At 37.4% G+C, this 19785-nt stretch overlaps 1 protein-coding gene across 44 annotated transcripts in view; it reads right to left on the bottom strand.

Annotated features, from left to right (window-relative positions):
- Positions 1-19785, bottom strand: part of NCOR1 (nuclear receptor corepressor 1) — a 155809-nt gene that overhangs the window by 70346 nt on the left and 65678 nt on the right. For 29 of the 44 annotated variants that reach the window (XM_070563467.1, XM_070563459.1, XM_070563458.1 and 26 more), the window contains 7 exons: positions 19196-19286; positions 17285-17463; positions 16428-16482; positions 15651-15752; positions 5968-6095; positions 1835-2052; positions 157-219 (listed from right to left, as the gene is read on the bottom strand). In XM_070563467.1, coding sequence (XP_070419568.1) covers positions 157-219; positions 1835-2052; positions 5968-6095; positions 15651-15752; positions 16428-16482; positions 17285-17463; positions 19196-19286 — 836 coding nt within the window. The remainder of the gene's footprint in view (positions 1-156; positions 220-1834; positions 2053-5967; positions 6096-15650; positions 15753-16427; positions 16483-17284; positions 17464-19195; positions 19287-19785) is intronic. The other 15 variants (XM_070563469.1, XM_070563462.1, XM_070563460.1 and 12 more) reach the window with 1 other exon arrangement.

Below are 19785 nucleotides of genomic sequence, written 5' to 3'. Positions count from 1 at the left end.
AAGAACTCTTAAGTTTACCTCTAAATTCTATTTACCATTGTTGAAGAACTTTCTTTTCTTTCAATTAAAAGAAATTTAATTCCATTTCACTCATCACTAACAACCTTAAAAAAGAAAGAAAACAAAAACAAAAAAACCTGAACTACTATCAATTACCTTTTTTAGCAACTTCCATTTCTTCTTCTGTCCATCGAGAGGTTTCTACAGGCTCTGTAGAAACTGAAAGAGAGAGAGAGAACCCAACAAGGCACAGAAAAATTAGGTTAAATCCTTCATTCGCAGTTTATACGGCACCAACCCATTTAATAACTCTAACCTATTTCTCTGACATAAAGTCTGTCTAAAGCATTAGATGAAAGAAATTACAACAATAGGATGGTATCAGACTCTCCCCGATAAACTAGAGGGGAAAATTTAACACTTCTCAGTGTTATGGTCTTTCTGTCAAGTTCCAGCCACATCACGTTTGAACACTGTTAGTCTATTTTCTAAGCACCTTGGTACCTTCCACTTACCAGATCTCCATCCCTCCTCTCCTGAAGTGTCAAAGGAAGAAACCACCCTCCCTCTTCCCGCCAGGCACAGTTCTCTCCTGTTCTCTACAGCTCCATATCCTCCTAGCTCCTGGAGGCCCTTATGTTCATCTTCAATGCCCGACATCTAGTAAACACAGATGGATCACGAACTGAACACTTTCTCTTTTACTTTAGAAAGGAAATTGAGACTATAAGGCCTGAAATGAGCTCCTGCTATATTCCTTTTCTTAACTAATAGCACTGCCATCCACCCAGTCACTCAAATTATTAACAAGATCCTCAGACTACTTTTTGAATCTGTCAACTAATTTTTTAATCCTTCTTCCCATTTACCACTTACATCCAATGACATGAGTCAATTCTAATCTTCTGAATCCATTCTCTCCTTGCGTGGGCCACTGCTTGCTTAAAGATGCCCTTCTAACTGCCTCCAGCCCTTACTCTCTCTAACTTGTCCTCCACAACTATCACCAAAATTATCTTTCTAAAACACCAATCTAATGTTAGCACTCCTCTATTTAAAAATCTTCATAAGCTCCTCACTCTGTTAAGTAAAGTAGGATATAGTTCAAACAAGGTCCATCATCATCTGCCCCCCATCTACTTGTCTAGCTATTTCCCTCACATCATTCTTGCCATTCCCAGAGCTTGCACTTTCTTTCATAGTTCATGTTATGGCAAACTTGGTACCACTGAACCACCAATGGTGGTACTCATCATTGACATAATCCCTTTATAAACGAATGAGACAATACTTAGTGAGAGAAAAATGCTTGGACACCTAGACCCGATATTCCCTTGTCTAAGAATTTATTCCTATGAAAAATAATTTAACAGAAAGAAAATGCTATGTGAATAAAGATTCTTTTTTTTATTACACTGCTATCCATATTCGTTTAAAAGCGGGGGAAGGGATAGCCTAATCATTCAGCTATAGGGAATGGTTCAAGAAATTATGCCTCAGGGAACACAATACCAACATTTCACAGTTATCAAAAAGTAAAAATTAGAAACGAGAAAATATTCCTGATACATGCCAAGTTAAAACATCAGAAAACAAAGTGGCACACACACTAGGATTACAACTAAGTAAAAAGAAAAACAGCTGTATTAGCACAAGACTGGGGCTGATGTTCTTTTTCCAAAGATTTTGAAATTAAAGTTTAAAAATTTTAAAGACCAGACTTTCAGATTATTTCTAGGTTGTCAGTATCAGAGGTCCCTCCTGCCCCACCCTAGCACTGAAACGGAATCCCAAACAAAATGATGGCCTGTCCACTCCAATCACATCCACTCACTGGGTTCTGGTGGCGGTGGCAGAGGTGGTGGGGGCTCCTCAGTGGCCGCTGCAGCTGCAGCACTGGCAGCCGCTGCTTCATTTGTCATAGACCTGGTGATCCGGCCCTTCCGGCGGCCCTGACTATTGGCAGTTTTTCGCCCCCGGGGTGTGGCCTGTTCTCTCTCCTCAGTTTCCTCTGCTGTACTTTCTGTCTTGTCCCTTTCCTTGGTATTTTCTCTGAGAACAAAAGCAAATGAAAATTTCGTGTGATTTAAAAGCATACACATATCAAAAAAGATTATAGCTTTGAAAATTCTTTAAATAGAAGTTGAACAAAACTGCCCAATCTCTCAGTTACTTAAAACAAACTTTATGAAAAATTCTGTCATGCTCCGATTTTAAAGAGGATTTGACTGGCTGAAATTAACATATGTCACAAAGGCCTGTTTTATTCGTTAATGGACTTCAAATTTAAACACATTTCAAATCCCCTGACTTGGAGATTTACAAGAACACTCTATGAGAAAGCACTGAATGGCAGCAGGAAAGCCCCTAGACCAGCAATCCAGAGGCAGAGGGGTACACCAAAAGGCAGGAGTCCTGGATTTCTTGCCTTTGCTCCCACATAAGTTTTCTCCTCTGTAAAACAAAGAAGCTGAAACAGATGCTGTCCATGACAGATGCCCTTTCTGTAGTAATCACCTACAACATTGTTTTATTAAACCAGGCTCAATATTCTCAATCACCTCCAGTATTAATAATGTGCAAACAGGGCAGTATTGCCTAGTGGTTAGCAGAACGGCCTCTGGAGCCAGGCTGTCTGGGTTCATACCAGAGCTCTGTGATTTACTAGCCAAGTGATGACCTTGGACAAGCTCTCTCACCTCTACCTCAGTTTTTCTCATCTGGAAAGTGAGGATAATAATAGTGTATGTCATAGGGCCGTCGCGAGGACAAAAGAGTTAACTTATGTAAAATGTTCAGAACAGTGTCTGGAACATATCAAGTATCATACGCATTTGCTATCATTAAGGCTAAACCTCCACGCTATAAAGTACTTATCATAGTCTCAAGCACTTAGGGAAAACTATCAATAAATGGTCATTACTATTAACAGCAATAGTACCACATGTTATCTGGAAGACTATTCTCTGTACTACTTATCTCCCAGAGTTGTAATATTTAAAAATAAGGTGCTTAATGTACATTTTTGCAAATGAATGGATAGATAGCAATACTCAAAGACTCAACTATTCTTGCATAATTCAAGGTGTTGATTTTTTTTCAAATTTTATCTACTTCAAGTAAAGACCTGTTGTGGCTTATCAAGTTATAGTTTTTTTTTCCAAAGTTAAAAAATGCTTCAAGAATAATTCTTTCCCTTTCAGTTATAAATTACCCTTAAGTTACCATGTATCTCTCTTCCTTCACTTCTTTATCCCCTTACCAATCTGACTACTACTACAGCCTCCTATTAAAGACGTTTTGCCAAAAGTCACCAATGACTTACAAACTGCAAAATCAAATGACCTTTTCTCAATTTGCATCACATTACTCTTTCTGCTACAACTGACACTGTGACAATTCTTTTCATATCCATCTCAACTAAGCTTTTAGGACTTCACATTTCCTTAATATACCTACTGCTATTCGGGTTCTCCTTCTGGGGATTGCCTTTTTCCTCTCAATCCTTTAATATAGGGATTTCCCAAGGCTTACTCTGGCCTTAAAGCTCTGTGAGGTTACCCATTCACATCAATTCTACAGGAAAGACTCCCAATCTATATCTTGTCTTTTTTTTTTTTTTTAAAGATTGGCCCTGAGCTAACATCTGTTGCCAATCTTCCTCTTTTTTCCCTCCCCAAAGCCCCCCAGTACATAGTTGCATATCCTAGTTATAGATTCTTCTAGTTCCTCTATGTGGGACGCCGCCTCAGCATGGCCTGATGAGCAGTGCTAGGTCCGTGCCCAGGATCTGAACCCACTAACCCTAGGCAGCCGAAGCGGAGCAGATTAACTTAACCACTTGGCCATGGGGCCCACTCCCCAATCTATGTCTTTAGACGTGTACCCCATCTCCTAAATCTCCTAAGATCCAAACTTGTCTTCCCAATTACCAGCTGAAATTACCACTTGGATTTCCCATCTATACAACTCAACATATCCCAAAATATGCTCATCCTCACTACCCTGCTTCTTGCTCGACCTCATTCTCTAATTTCTTGTTAACAGTATCACCATGTTCATAATTACTCAGGATTACAAATTTGACATCATCTTTAGCTCTTCCCTTTTTTATTCATTTCCTATATGTGATCTAATGCCAAGTTTTGGTTATTTCATCTCGGTAATATTTCTCCGACTACTTCTACCATCTCTACTTCTACTACCACTGTATTTATTCAGCGCCTTAGTACTCCAATCCCAGTCTTTTATAGCAGCCTCCTTGACTCTTATATCTCGATACAGGATACTGCCAGTGGATCAATATTCTAGTAGAACCTCTTTGGCAATAAAACATTCCATTTATTCCCCACCTATTCCAAACAGACCCATACAGCCTCCTGAATGATGTCTACATGTTAGCTTTCATTAAGGCTTTATATAATCTAACCTCAGTCCACCTTCCACTTTTCTTCTGGCCCTCTAAGTTCTAGTCTAAAGAAACCATTATCTGCCCTTTCTCCAAGCAGCATGTCCATTCATGCTCTTGCCTCTATTCTATCCACATTAACCACTGGCTCCTGCATACAGTCCTCTAAACTATCCAGAAAGAAGTAAACCTCAAACTGTTCTCGATCACTCTGCTCATTTCTTCCAGGCTCCTTTCTGCCGGATCATAAACTACCTGGAAGAGCACATATCTCATGCATTTTTGCATCCTCCATAACACCCAGCTCACATCGGTAATAAACAAATGCTTGTTAAATAAATTAAAGATTTTAAGAAAAAAGTAAAATCAAGATACGGCAGTTCCATGAGCAGAACCACTGAGCAGATGGGAATATAAATGCTTTAAACTGAACTAAAAAATTAAAAATTTAAACAGATATCTTCCTAAAATACAAAATTAGACTGGCATGAGTATCCAACTCTTTAAAAACCATATCAAGTGATCTGGGCTGCCTCAGTTGCCATCAAACTAGATAAACCTTCAGTCTTTCCAAGAGGATTATAGAAGTAAAACAATAAGTATCAAAAAGGAATAAACTACTGATACATGCAACAACCTGTACGGATCTCAAAGGCATTACACTAAGTAAAAGAAGCCAAGCACAGAATATTACATACTATACAATTCCATTTATAGGAAATTCTAGAAAAGGCAAAACAGATTAGCAGTTGCCAGAGAGTGGGAATGGGGTGAAAGAAATTACTGCAAAGGAGGTTATGGGAACTTTTTGAGGTCATAGAAATGTTCTACATCACAACCGTAGCAATGGCTATACCACTGCACACTCCTGTTGTAATAGATCAACATATATGCTTAAAATTGGTAAATTTTCTTCTATGTAAATTATGCCTCGATAAAGCTAATCCTTAGGGGAAAAACAACCAACCTAGCTGCTAAGCCCCCTACACCAGCCTGCCACAATATGTACACAAAGGCATCAACAGTAGCTGCCTCTGAGTGGCAGAATCACAGGTTAATTTTCTTTATATTTTGCTTTCTTTTCCTGATTTTCTATAATGAACAAAAATTACTTTTATAACCAATATAATAGCAATAACCACAAATAAACCAGGAACTCTATTTTCATAACGAAAAATCAATAAAGCTGGAATATAAGGTATTATATAAATGAAAACCATTTATCAGCATTTTTACATGAATGTACACTATCTGAGGTTCAAAAAAATATCCTGCGGTATCTTCCAAATCAAAGATTAAATTATATTCAATATATCTCAGGGATGAGTGTATATTATCGTAGCCTACCCCTTCTGAAAAACAGTATCTCATGTCTGGCAAATAAGTCCATTAAGCCAAACGTTATAGTTACTGGAATATTCCATTCCTTAATTACATCAAATAGCTATTAGATGGTCAAAGTACACCTCCCACTGATTCTTTTATCTAAAATTTTATACCTTCAATAAATTCAATTTCATTATTTAAAACTAACTATAACATTTAACTATTTAACTCACTTAGAGTCCTCTTTTTCATCTTTTTCTTCTTCATCTTTCTTTTCCTCTTCTTTTTTTTCTGTTTTTTCCACTTTATCTTCTTCTTTTTCTTCCACTTTTTCTTCTTGTGAGGGTCGGGCAATTTGCTGCTAGAATGAACCATCATTAGTAAAATTCAAACGTAAAAGAAATAGTTCTTTAAATTGTGACGATGAATTATAATAAATATCTAGGCAAAAAAATTAAATAATTAACTTATTAATAATGTATAATGTAATGTATTAAAAATTAATCTAATGCTCTTTAATGTATTCTATATATATTGCTTAAAAGGTCACACACACAAACACATACAAATGCTCATAGTGTTCAGACCCATCAAAGAGGTGAAAATGTTAATACTCCAGTTAGAAATCTGCAATTGGAGGTCAGTTCTCTCTTTTTTGTAATTCCCACATCTAATCTGTCACTCAAGCATTTCAATTCTACCTTAAAATTTGATAATCTACAATTCACCAAACCATCCTTCTAGCATTAGATACTTAATATGTTCCCAATTTTTTCATCATAATGTATAATACTACAAGAAATATCTTTACACTTTTACTCTTGGTGGACCATTTATTTAATGGAATAGTAGATAGCTATGGTCATTATCAAGAGTGAAGCAATTTGGAAAAATACTAAAAATAAAATGAAAAGAAGCAAAACATTAAAATACTTCTAAGCTGTAATTACAACTATGTAATTCTAAGTAGGTATACGAATAAAGACTGGAAGAGAGGGGCCGGCCCCGTGGCCAAGTGGTTAAGTTCACGTGCTCAGCTTTGGCGGCCCAGCGTTTCGCTGGTTTGGATCCTGGGCGCGGACGTGGCATCGCTCATCAGGCCATGCTGAGGCGGCATCCCATGTGCCACAATTAGAAGGACCCAACTAGAAGGTGCTGCTCGACTCACCTAAACACACCTAGCATTTTCATGCCTTTGCCTGGAACACTGTTTCTATCCTTCCTTGCCTAGTAAGCTCCTACACAGCCTCTGTGATTCAGTGCAAAATGGTCTATGTCCTGTGAGGCTTTTCTTGATTTCCGTAGAGAAGCTCCAGGCGCTGTCTCCCTACCTTTCCATCTGCACATCTCCATCTGCTTGCAGCACTTATCACAGGGTGGTGTAGTATCTGGTTATCAGCATCTGTCTGGCTCACTGTATTATAATCTCATCAAGGACAAGGACCCAATCTTAATCATCCAAGTATCCCCCATTCCTAAGAGAACATCTGGACCATGTGTTGGATATAGCAAAAACCAAATTTCTTTATTCTGGTTATTTGAAAAGCTTTTGCCCTCCCACCTCAATCTTTCATTCTGATCCAGGTTAATGTCCATCTTGCCTTAACATAACTCTACCTGTCCTCTTACGTGTTCCTTTCACCAGACAACATGAAGGACTCATTTATTCAAAGTAAAATTTTCCTTAATTCTTAATAGCATCTCAAAGTCTTTTACCTACTCACCAAAACTAAAATCTGGCTTTTTTTCTTAAGATAGTAAACGTCTTATTGGACTCTCTAAAAGAAGTTCCACATTATTAAGGAAAGTTTCCTTTTCTTCTGGATATTTACTACTACTAGAGAAAATAAGAAATCAGGAAGGTTTTCAAATGTATACTTTCCAACCATGACTAGATCTGCTTTACAACTGGGAATGTTTATTTTATTAATCTCTAACTGACTCTCTAGCACACCATAGTGGTCACAAGACCTGCTTCAAATGTTAATAGCTTCACCCCAACCCCCACAACAAATGTAGCATCCATCTATCATTCTGAACCAACAAGATGGCATACCAATGACAAACTCTGCCCTTTGCCTAGCAAGTGGATTGCTATAAACCACAAAAATGGTTTATAGCCCTAGGAAATGATGGGTAGGTGTCAACTCAGCAGAAGGTAAGTAAAAAGGTTCACTATTCCCTTAGATATGGACAATACATATAACCTTATTTCCCTAATACTTTTCTGCTTCTAATATTAACCAGGGTTTTGAAGAAAGTAAGCGATTCCACACATTCCCTGCTGCCTAAAATCTAGCCAACAGCTGACTTTACCCCCACCTTCCATAGTGCTGGGGACTGAGAAACAACTGTAGCACCTGCTTCAATCAGTCAATGGGAAGAAAGGGGCAAGATCCCTTCTGAAGCACAGCTCCCAGTTCTGCAGAGGGTGTGGAAGTGATCCAAAAAAACTGATGGAGTTGCTGGGTAGAGTCTGTAGAAGTGTGTGACACCTCCAGAGCAGAACCTCTCACACGCTATCCAGGAGGCACTCATGCTGACTGGGCAGCAGTGAATGGAGAGGAACGCTAGGGAGGTCAAAGAGCACAGCCAGCACTATTGGGGGATACACATCAAGATCTATTGTAACGACCTCCACTGACATTAAAGAGAGTAAGGAATAACCTCTAGTTTTAACAACTAGAGTGGTTGGAATTCCTTTTGCTTCAGGCAATCCGCAAAGAGAAGTGCCAATCCCCATGGTCTAGGATGGAGGCTATAGGTTACATCCCCCAGAACCCTATTAGTGGGCTGGCTGGAGTAGAAGGTCATAGTTTCAAAAGGAAACTCTTCAAAAGGTCCCCTAGTAGACACAGGCATTCCCAATAGCTTCTTCTTCAGGTTTCTCCCTCCTTAAGCCTAACATTTGATAGTCAATAAAAAAAAATTTCATTCTGTTAGAGAGGTTCTCATAACACGAAACATTTCTATCAAACAAGCTATTCACTATGAATGCAAGAGCACATTATTAAAAAAAACAAAAAATTTCATGAAAAAAGTGAAAGTTACGTGTATTTCATAATGATAAATGAAGAAAAGAGACAATTTCAGCAGCGTTCTCTATAGCAAGATCCAATAACAGTCTATGCTGAGATGTATTACCACTATACCTAACGGAATATCTAACACACATTTACACATTCTATTTAAATTTGTTAAACTGCTCAAGTCTTTGGAAAACAGATAAATAAATGAATTCCCACCAAGCACACAATGAAGTTGCCAAGAAATAAAATGACTAAATTTAAGAACAAGCAGCACGGGGTAGGCCCTGTGGCCGAGTGGTTAAGTTCACGTACTCTGCTTCGGCAGCCCAGGGTTTCGCCGGTTTGAATCCTGGGCGCAGACATGGCACTGCTTCTCAAGCCATGCTGAGGCAGCATCCTACATGCCACAACTAGAAGGACCCATAACTAAAAATACACAACTACGTACCGGGGGGCTTTGGAAGAAAACGGAAAAATAAAATCTTTAAAAAAAAAAAGAACAAGGAGCTACAGCTAACTAAAAATGTACAAGAAGCAGAAAGAATGAAATACTACTTCAGCCACTAAATGTTTTTAAAAAGTACTTTAGGCAGTAAATAGAAAATATCTTATGCCTAGCTTATCAAAATACATTGATAACCAATGCCTTTAAACCAACTGAATTTGAGACTACCATCCTACAGAATGAAAGCTGTCAATCACCCAAAAACACCATAATAAAGGAAATGAAGGTAATAGCTGCTACCATTTATTGGGCATGCCATATGTGCTTGATGCTACACTCCAGGACTTCACACACGTAACTACTTCTCATGTTAACCCTGCAAGATAAGTATAACTGCTCCCACTCTCACAAATGTGGAAACCAAGGCTCACCAAGGGAGGGACACGTCCAGGATAACACAGATACAAACGGGCAGAGAGCGTTTTGTGTTCTAAAGCTCTATTATATTCAATTTTTCACCTGTCTAGAAAATTCTTTCTAACTAGTGTCTAGCTAACAGTTTAATCAGAAACTCTTCCAACGTCAAAAATTACAAAACCATACGCTTTCTGAATAGCTTTGGGGAATAAGAACATGCTGGCAAGATGTTGTCAGCATGAAGGAAGAGTACAAATTCTTGTGGAAAGTAATCAACTATTTGGAAATGAAGAATGTGGTTTCTAAACAGTGACTTGCATTATTGTAGGTCACTAGCAGGTACCACAGCAATTCTATCTGCATGGTGACAGATTAATTAGATGGGAGTATACCAGGGAGAATAAAAGGAACTTTTTACTCCTAACAAAAATGTTACACATAGAATCAAATTACTACTCGGCATGTTATTTATAATTCTAGATCTCAAATAAACACTGAAGACTGGCTTTGAGCTTCCAATCTTTGATATGTATTCACTATTTCCAATAAAATTTATAAGGAACCACACTCACTCTTGTCATAGGATGCTAGTAAGTTAAACTATAAAAGTGGTTTGAGCAGTACCTAGCAGGATTTTGAGAGAAGAGTTAAAACTTTTGCCAACAATAATCTCTGAGCACAACTCTAACAAAAATAAGATCTGCAGTCTCATTTTCCTATGATTCTAAGTTTAAAAATCATTCTCAGAGTAAATAATATCCAAGGTTCCCAATCGGCAACAGCCGGTTAAAACTCAAACCTCACAAATTTGCAATCTTTCAATCAACAGCATAGTATATATTCACCTGCTGAATCAAAATTACTTCCTATGGGTAAAACATTGGGAGTGGGGAATAGGAGAAGCAATCAAAAAAAACTGAAAGGATCAAGCATAGACTTCAGCAGAACTCAACAGAGTCTTGAAATAAATTTACCCTAATAGCTGTGGGATTACCTGAGGTAATTCCTACTGATTCAAATTTGATTAGATAATAGAACACTAAAGTGATTTTCAAATTAGTTGGATCTCTATATCCGCCAGGGTAAAATCAAGACACACTGATTTTAAAATTCTCAATTTGTAACTAGGTTCTTTTTTTAAAAAAAGTCTTTCTGAACTTTGTCCTATGCGGCAAATTCTAAATCCAACACAAATCTTTTTCCTCAACTCCAGACATATATCTAACTGCCTACTTTACATCTCCACTTGGATGTTTAACAGGTATTTGAAATGCAGCATATTTCAATTCTGACCCCCAAATTTGCTCCTAGTTCATAGTCATGCCTATTGCAGGAAATGGCAACTCCACAAGCCAAAACCTGGGTTATCTTTGATAACGGTCCTTCTCGCATCACTCATAATCAATCCATCAACAAAACCTCTTGACTTTATCTTCAAAAACATATCCACAAATTGACCAGTCCTCTCCCCCACCCTCCTACAACAGCCTTGTCCAAACCACTAGGATTATTAAAATAGCCTTTTACCTGGCTGGCCTGCTTCTTCCTTTGCCTTCCTTACAGCCTAGTTTCAATAGACCAGCCAGAATGATCCTATCACAACTAAAATCTGATATCACTCTTCTGCTTCAAAAGTCCAATGGCTTCTCCTTTCATTTGGTATCAGCTCTAATGTCATTCAATTCTATATAAGAGAGCCCTCCCAATAAAATGAGCAAAGAAAGAAAGTACCTCAACATAATAAAGGCCTTTTATGACTAACCCACAGCCAACATCATACTCAATGAGACAAAACTGAAAGCCATGCCTCCAACAACAAGAACAAGGGTGCCCACTCTCACCATTCCTATTCACTGTAGTACTGCAGATTTTGGCCAGAGCAATTAGACAAGAAAAAGAAACAAAAGGGATACAAATTTGAAAGGAAGAAGTGAAACTCGTGTTGTTTGTGGACGGCATGATTCCATATATAGAAAATCCTGAAGAATCCACCAAAAAACTATTAGAAATAATCAACAACTATAGCAAAGTTGCAGGGTACAAAATCAACCAACAAAAATTAGTTGCATTTCCATACACTAATAACGAACTAACAGAAAGAAAGCTCAAGAATACAATTCCATTTACAGTCGCAACAAAAAGAATAAAATATCTATGCATAAATTTAATCAAGGAGTAAAAGACCTATACAAGGAAAACTAAGATATTATTGAAAGAAACTGAAGACATAAAGAAAAGGCAAGATACTTCATGCATATGGATTGGAAGAATAAACATAGTTAAAATGTCTGTATTACCTAAAGTAATCTAAAGATTCAACACAATCCCAGTCAGAATCCTAATGACATTCTTCATGAAAATAGAACAAAGAATCCTAAAATTTATACGGAACAACAAAAGACCCAAATAGCCATGGAAATCTTCAGAAAAAAGAGCAAATCTGGAGGCATCAGAATCCCTTACTTCAAAATATATTACAAAGCTACAGTAATCAAAACAGCATGGTACTGGTACAAAAACAGGTACACAGATCAATGGAACAGAATTGAAAGCTCAGAAATAAAACCACACATCTAAGGACAGCTCATCTTTGACAAAGGAGCTAAGAACATACAATGGAGAAAGGAAAGTCTCTCCAATAAATAGTGTTGGGAAAACTGGAGAGCCACATGCAAAAGAATGAAAGTACACCATTATCTTTCGCCATACACAAAAATTAACTCAAAATGGATCAAAGACTTGAAGGCAAGACGTGAAATCCTAAAACTCCTAGAAGAATATATAGGCAGTAGTACACTCTGACATTGATCTTACAAGAATCTTGTCAAATACCAGGTCTACTCGGGCAAGGGAAACAAAAGAAAAAATAAACAAATGGGACTTCATCAAACTAAAGAGCTTCTGCAAGGCAAAGGAAACCAGGAACAAAACAAAAAGACAACCCACCAACTGGGAGAAAATATTTGCAAATCATATATCCGACAAGGGGTTAATCTCCAAAATACATAAAGAACTCATACAACTCAACAACAAAAAAACAAATACCCTAATCAAAAAATGGGCAGAGGATATGAACAGACATTTTCCAAAGAAGATATACAGATGGCCAAAAGGCACATGAAAAGATGTTCAACATCACTAATCATCAGGGAAATGCAAATCAAAACTACAATGAGATATCATCTTACTACCTGTCAGAATGGCTATAATTAACAAGACCAAAAACAAACGCTGGAGAGGATGTGGAGAAAAGGGAACACTATTATACTGCTGGTGGGAATGCAAGCCAGTGCGGCCACTACAGAAAACAGCATGGAGATTTCTCAAAAAATTAAAAATAGCAATACCATAGGACCCAGCTATCCCACTACTGGGTATTTATCCAAAGAACTTGAAATCAATGATTCAAAGAGACTTACGCTCCTCTTTGTTCACTGCAGCATTATTCACCACAGCCAAGAAGTGGAAGCAACCCAAATGCTCACGGACTGATGATTGGATAAGGAAGACGTAGTGTGTATTATATATATATACACAACAGAGTATTACTCAGCCATAAAAAAAGACAAAATTGTCCCATTTGCAATAACATGGATGGACCCTAAGGGTATTATGTTAAGTGAAATAAGCCTGACAAAGACAAACACTGAGGATTTCACTCATATGTGGAAGATAAACCCACAGACAAAGAGAAGAGTTTGGTGGTTACCAAGGAGAAGGGGGGTGAGGGCTGGGCACAAAGAGTGATGGGGCACACTTACATGGTGATTGACAAATAATAACGTACAACTGAAATTTCACAATGTTGTAAACTATTATGGACTCAATTAAGGAAAAAAAAAAACCTAACGTGGCAGGACGAGACTGTCGGAAAGGCAAATCAAACCAAAACTGAGCCTACCTGGGGGCAAGCCTCCTAAGATTCAGGTTGAAGTGAGGGTACATACGGAAGATCTCAGTTCCGCAAATGCATTCTGGAATGTGATAAGTGTGCAACCACACGGAACAAGAATGTGCAGAAGAAAACAGCAATGTGTTGGAATTTAACAAGGACCAGTGTGCCAGGGAGGGGAGTGCAATCGTGTCCTAGATAACTTTAGGACAAAAAACAAACGTTTCAGAGTAACACAGACACTCCCCTGTCACACAAAACTTCCTGCCAGAGCTTTCTCCTCTATAATCACAAGCAACAGACTGCTAATCCAGCAAAGGTAAGGAAAAATAAATATTAAATTATCCCCTTGCATTATCTTGGATTGAAAAATTTAACAAGTAACATACACAATTTCTAAAAATAAAATTAAAGTTATAAATACTAGTTTGTAATTAGGAACAAAGCTTTTGTTAAAATTTGCAGCTGAGGGCCAGCCCCATGGCCCAGTGGATAAGCTCGCGAGCTAGCGCGCTCCGCTTCAGCAGCCCAGGGTTTTGCCAGTTAAGATCCTGGGAGCGGACCCAGCACCACTCATCAAGCCATGCTGAGGTGGCGTCCCACATGCCACAACTAGAAGGACCCACAACTAAAATATACAACTATGTACTGTGGGGGTTTGGGGAGAAAAAAAAAATTTTGTAGCTGAAACTTGTGTAAAATGTAGATGGGCTCTAGCATCTCTAGCTAGAGGACCTTGATTCCACTTTCTCCGTGGGAAGTAGGGAAAAGCCCTGGTACCTTTAGTTGAACAGTGCTTCCTGCCTCACTGCTGACATTCAAGTTTCTCCCATTCAGTTAGTAAGTCTTTATGGAGCTCTACAGTCATCCACCTCTTTGCCTCTAAAGTATCAGTCCCATCATTGTACAAGCATGCTCTTTTCTGCCCTTCTCATCCTCATCAGCCCTACCACCCATTTCTGTGTTCCCCTTTAAAAGCAAATCTCACAAACAAGCATACACTTGTACTACTGCCATCTCCTCACTTTCTATAATACCCTCTTCAACTCACTATAATCTTATTTCTGGCCCCTCACCAATCCACTGAAAATGCAAGTCAAGGTCACCTCAGTTTACTCAACCTCTAGCAGCATTTTACACAGCTGACTCATGAAAACATGCTCTATACTTTTTTTTAACCAAGAAATACTGTTTCTGAAGAATATGTATTCACATCTTGTGAGGTGGTAGTGTTCTCTAGGAAACAACGACCCAGAAAACACAAAAAGGTTATGGCTACAAATAATGACAGAACTAATGATGAAATTACGAAATAATGAGAGAGTGTCAAGTAACCTGTATCTGGTAACCAGAGTGACCAAGGGAAGAAATGATGGCTGTTATAGGGAAACCAGAAGAGATTTAGGAATGCAAATAAACAGTCAGCAGCTGTCTGAGGTCATGCTGGCAATTCCATAATGTGAGTTGTATCTGGGTGTGAAGAGCAACGGGCAATCCCATTATCCCAGCAGCCTCACTGGTAAAGCATACACCAGCTGTGACAGCTACTGATTAGTTATTTTGGAGGAAACAGTTTTTAAAGTACTGAATTGCAACTGTGAAAACATATACTGTAAGTATTAAAAACTATCTTTTTAGGTTAAGTGCTTTTTAAGACAAACTATCTAAACTCTAGAAATGAAGTTACTCTGTAACAAAATCAAGTCCCAGGTATTTCAGTAAATAATCCTCCACTCTGTTACCATTGTATATTTCTCTCCCTTACTCTACCCTCCTCAGACAAAACGACTGGTAAAGATGGCAGAATAAATAAAGTGTTAAAAGAGTCTCATATCTAGTTACATTATTATTGTTAACATTGACATGCACGATTTAGATAACGTCAAAGTACAGAACTTTTCTCATTAATTTTATCATACCAGACAATTAAAATACATTTAAAATAAAAGATATAACACATTAAATATATAAACTTCAAAATAATCATAATATGTTCATAACATCCTAATTAATTTAATAGAAACATCTATCCTCAAAGTACGTATTATTAAGGACAAGGCTTCTGTTATAACATTTTTCATCTTCATACTTCCACCAAGCCTGACACATCTTTCATGCAATAATGAAACACACCTGGTTTCTTCCTCTGCGTTTTCCATAATTCCTTCTTACTAGGGCTTTATAATTCTCGTTTTTCTTAGTTAAGTAGTAGTATAAAACACAATCAGGAACACTCTATAAGGAAAAGAAATTATTTCTGAGCATACAATGAAATAAAATTTTTAAGAAATCAAGGAACACTTTCAAGGAAAATCTCTGGTATTCTCAAAGTATAAACTGAAGGAAACAAACATGGCCAGCACATTAAGGCATATCTAGACTCTAAAAATATATACATTATACCTACTATTTTAATGAACAATTACAGTTGGCTTAATCCAAAGTATGTAAAAGATACCAGGAATTATCAGAAACATTCAAACACTTTCTTATTAACCAATAACTAAATTCCCCTTCTTACAGCATATATGTAAATATTCAGAGTTTCTTTAAATATTTTGCTCAAAAACATTACATCCAATCCACTGTGAAAAGAATTCAGAGGAAATCAGGACTCTGATATTTTAATTAGAAATGTAATAAGGTTCAAAAAGTATTGTAATCTATGTCTTTTTAGGGAACTATAGTATCAGGTCATTTTTGATTAACCATGAAAATAGTCTGTATTCTGTGCTTAGGACTTGGTATCACATAATTGTAAATAGCACTACACCAGTCACATGAGAATCTTTTCTGTGAAGCCCATTGCAAAAAAAACTACTTAACTACCTCTGTGTATTAGAGCACAAAACTTTCAAAGTAGCAGCCATCACAAACTTATAAACATTCTCAATGTAAACCATTTCTTACCTTCCTTTCCAAGTAGGATGCAATTAGTCCAAAGTTTTTAGGATGCTGGATAAACCTAAGTAAAAAAAAAACAATAACACACACACATACACATAACATTTTAACAACTTAAAAAGAGGGAGAAAAAAACCTCTGGAACAAAAATGTTATGGTACAGACTAATTCCCCGTGAGTCCTACTGACAACCTGAGGAACAACTGCAGAATAACTGGAGTCTTTTAAAGGGTACCGATTCCTGGGCACCATCTACCAGGAACTGCCTGGATTAGTCTATGGGTAGAGCTCAGAAATGTGTACTTTTAAAAAGTACCCTTAGAGCCAGCACAGATGGCCAAGTGGTTAAAGTTCAACACTTTCACCACTTAGGCAACCGAGGTTTGGTTCCCATCACAGAACCATATCACTCATCTGTCAGTAGCCATGCTGTGGCAGTGGCTCACATAGAGGAACTAGAAGGATTTATAACCAGAACATACAACTAGGTACTGGGGCTTTGGGGAAGGGGAAAAAAAAAGAGGAAGATTGGTGATAGCTGTTAGCCCAGGGTGAATCTTTCCCAGAGGAAAAAAAAAAGAAAAAAAAAATTAAAAAGCACCCTTAGGTGATTCAGACACCACCCAAGTTTGGGTACCACTCTTAACATGACTCCATAACCTCAGTTCTTACCTGTTACCATAGTCCTACCTATAAACATATGGGAACATCATATCAAACCTATATTCTCTACTTTCCACAGTATCCACTCAAATGCTAAAAGGGGGCCAAGTTTTTGGGGAAACAGTTCAATTTACAAGTAAAGACCAAATACTTCTCACTAACTTATGTAAGCTTCCATTAGAGAAAAAAACTTAAATTACTTGTCCTTAAAGATCTCCTTCTCATGGTCAGTCCAAACATTCATAAACTGCCTCTCTTTATAAACCTTCATAGGGTCCTCCATAAGCCCATTCATGTTAATGAACTTGACCCGTCTTTGTTCTGCATCAAACATCATAGGCGGGATCACAGAGAGCTGCCGCATTTGTTTCTCATTATTCTGGGGGCAAAAAAAAAGCAATTTACATAGAATAAAATTTAAAGAGGACCACAGACCAGCTGTCTTAATATACATTAAAAAAACACCTATGTGGTTTAATGACAATAGTAGTGCATACCATAACATCTAACATATAGTAATTACTCATATATCTAATAAACATTCATTGAATGAATTATAGACGCAGAGTGTATACATATTATTTTTTATAATCCACTACTACAATTTGAGAAGAGTTCTTTACTTAATCCAAGTTGATCTTCAGATAATAGAATTTCAGATCTAACGGACATAAAGTAATGTCAAGTTTATTAAAGCAATGACCTTATGAAGCATTTAATTATATTAACAGTCTCATTTTAAGAAGTCTTAACATCATTTTGGAGAAGATATCGTAATGTCATGTTAGAGAACAAGGAATAGAAAAATAAGCAACAGGCACCAAAATCTTAAGGCCATTGATTTTAAATTAACTAAACTCACTTAACTATTAAATACATTTTGCTAATCCTACTTAATCTTTCCATTGAAAATTTAAGACTATTATCCACAGAATTTCAACTAAAACTTTATTACATCTAGACAATTTATTTTCCACAAAGTTTAATTTAGTAAGTTTACTAGCACAAACTTCCATGAAAAAACTTCTACCAGAATTACAAGTATTGACCCTAATACAAGGCTAGGTTTTTTCCTAAAACTATTCATCACAGAAGTGGATATTGCCTTATAGTCAAAGCCTATTTTATGGGGTACTCTCAAACAGTTTCAATACCAAAGTACAGTTTGGGGCAGACACATTAGCTTGAAATCACCTAAATTGATACTAGTTTGGGATGTTTACAGATGTTCCTTAATGGAATCAGTCAAAAAACAAGCACAGAAATTTAACATAGATTTAGTCATCATTGCAGGGGTTATGGCTACAAATTTTGAAATATATAGCAATGCAATAACTGTCTTTGATCATTACTTAAAAGGACCACTACATTCAAATAAGTACGACCTTCAGAATTTAGAGGTGAGGTTTTAAAAATGCCATGTTAAAGCCAAAACAAGCAAAACTCAATAGACAGTACATGGCTTTTAGGACAGATCTTAAGAGAAGTTTGAACACAGCTAAGAAGACTCAGTGTTAGGGACTGAAATTTACTCTTACTCAACACTGATTTATTAACATCACATCCTCTCTCTTCCAGGCTCACTTAGCTAGAGAGCACCCTTTAGAGATCCCACCAGCACCTCAGGTCCACAACCGAACATACAAACATCTGCAAAATACATGCTCCTTTGCTATTTTAGGAAATAGCACCACCAGCTCAGTCCTCTAACCTAGAAACCAGAGAGTCATTTTCCATTTCTCTTCCTTCTCACTCCCACATTCAATTCACCCACCTTGTCCTACCCAGTCCACCTAATCTCTCCTAACCCCTATCCCCTCCTATATATTCCTACCACTGTTGCCCTGACTCAGGTCCTTTTCTCATGTAACAGCCTCCTCAACTCTTTCCAGGCTTCCTTGCTGCCAAAACTATCTTTGTAAAATGATAATATGATCATCTGATTGCCTTGTTTGAAACTTTCAATTGTTGACCACAGTCTTTGCAACTGTCCAAATTCGATAAATTTTCCCTCATTTATATACAAACACACTCTCAGTTCCTGGGGTAAGAGGCTAAAAGGCCTGAATAATTAATGAATTAACTTGAATTAAATCAATTCATTTTCTTACCTCCTGCTCAGAGAGCCCATCAATAATTTCAGAAATCTCATGTTCACTCCTAGCAATGGTGGCTGAAAGACCAGCTCCCCTCTGCCCAACTCTAAATACGAGGGAGAAGTTATAAATATGTTTAAAGGCGTACAAAGAAGACAGGTCAATTAAATTTATACAGATTACTTTTCTGAATGGGACTTTTCTAACCAACTAGAATTCAAAGAACTCTAAAATGCTATTAACTATTTTTAAGTAATATGCTTGAGTCATCTATAAAATTAATAACAATTTAAATGCTGAGATTAAGATTTAAAAGTTACATATCCAAGTTCAAATAGTATGACTATTTATGGGAAACTTCTGGGAACCACAGTTATTGGTGCCATTTCCACTTCAAATAGCAGTCTTTTGTCTGCCTTTCAGAGAACAGAACAGCAGACTTAGAAAAGCACTTTTTTTTTTTTTTTGAGGAAGATTGGCCCTGCGCTAACATCTGTTGCCAATCTTCCTCTATTTTATGTGGGATGCCCCCACAGTGTGGCTTGACAAGTGGTGCTACCTCCATGCCCGGGATCCAAACCTGTGAACCCTGGGCTGCCAAAGCA

Source organism: Equus przewalskii, chromosome 10 (genome assembly GCF_037783145.1).
Source record: "Equus przewalskii isolate Varuska chromosome 10, EquPr2, whole genome shotgun sequence".
NCBI lineage: Eukaryota > Metazoa > Chordata > Mammalia > Perissodactyla > Equidae > Equus > Equus przewalskii.
This window is presented reverse-complemented; position numbering and strand designations above follow the sequence as displayed.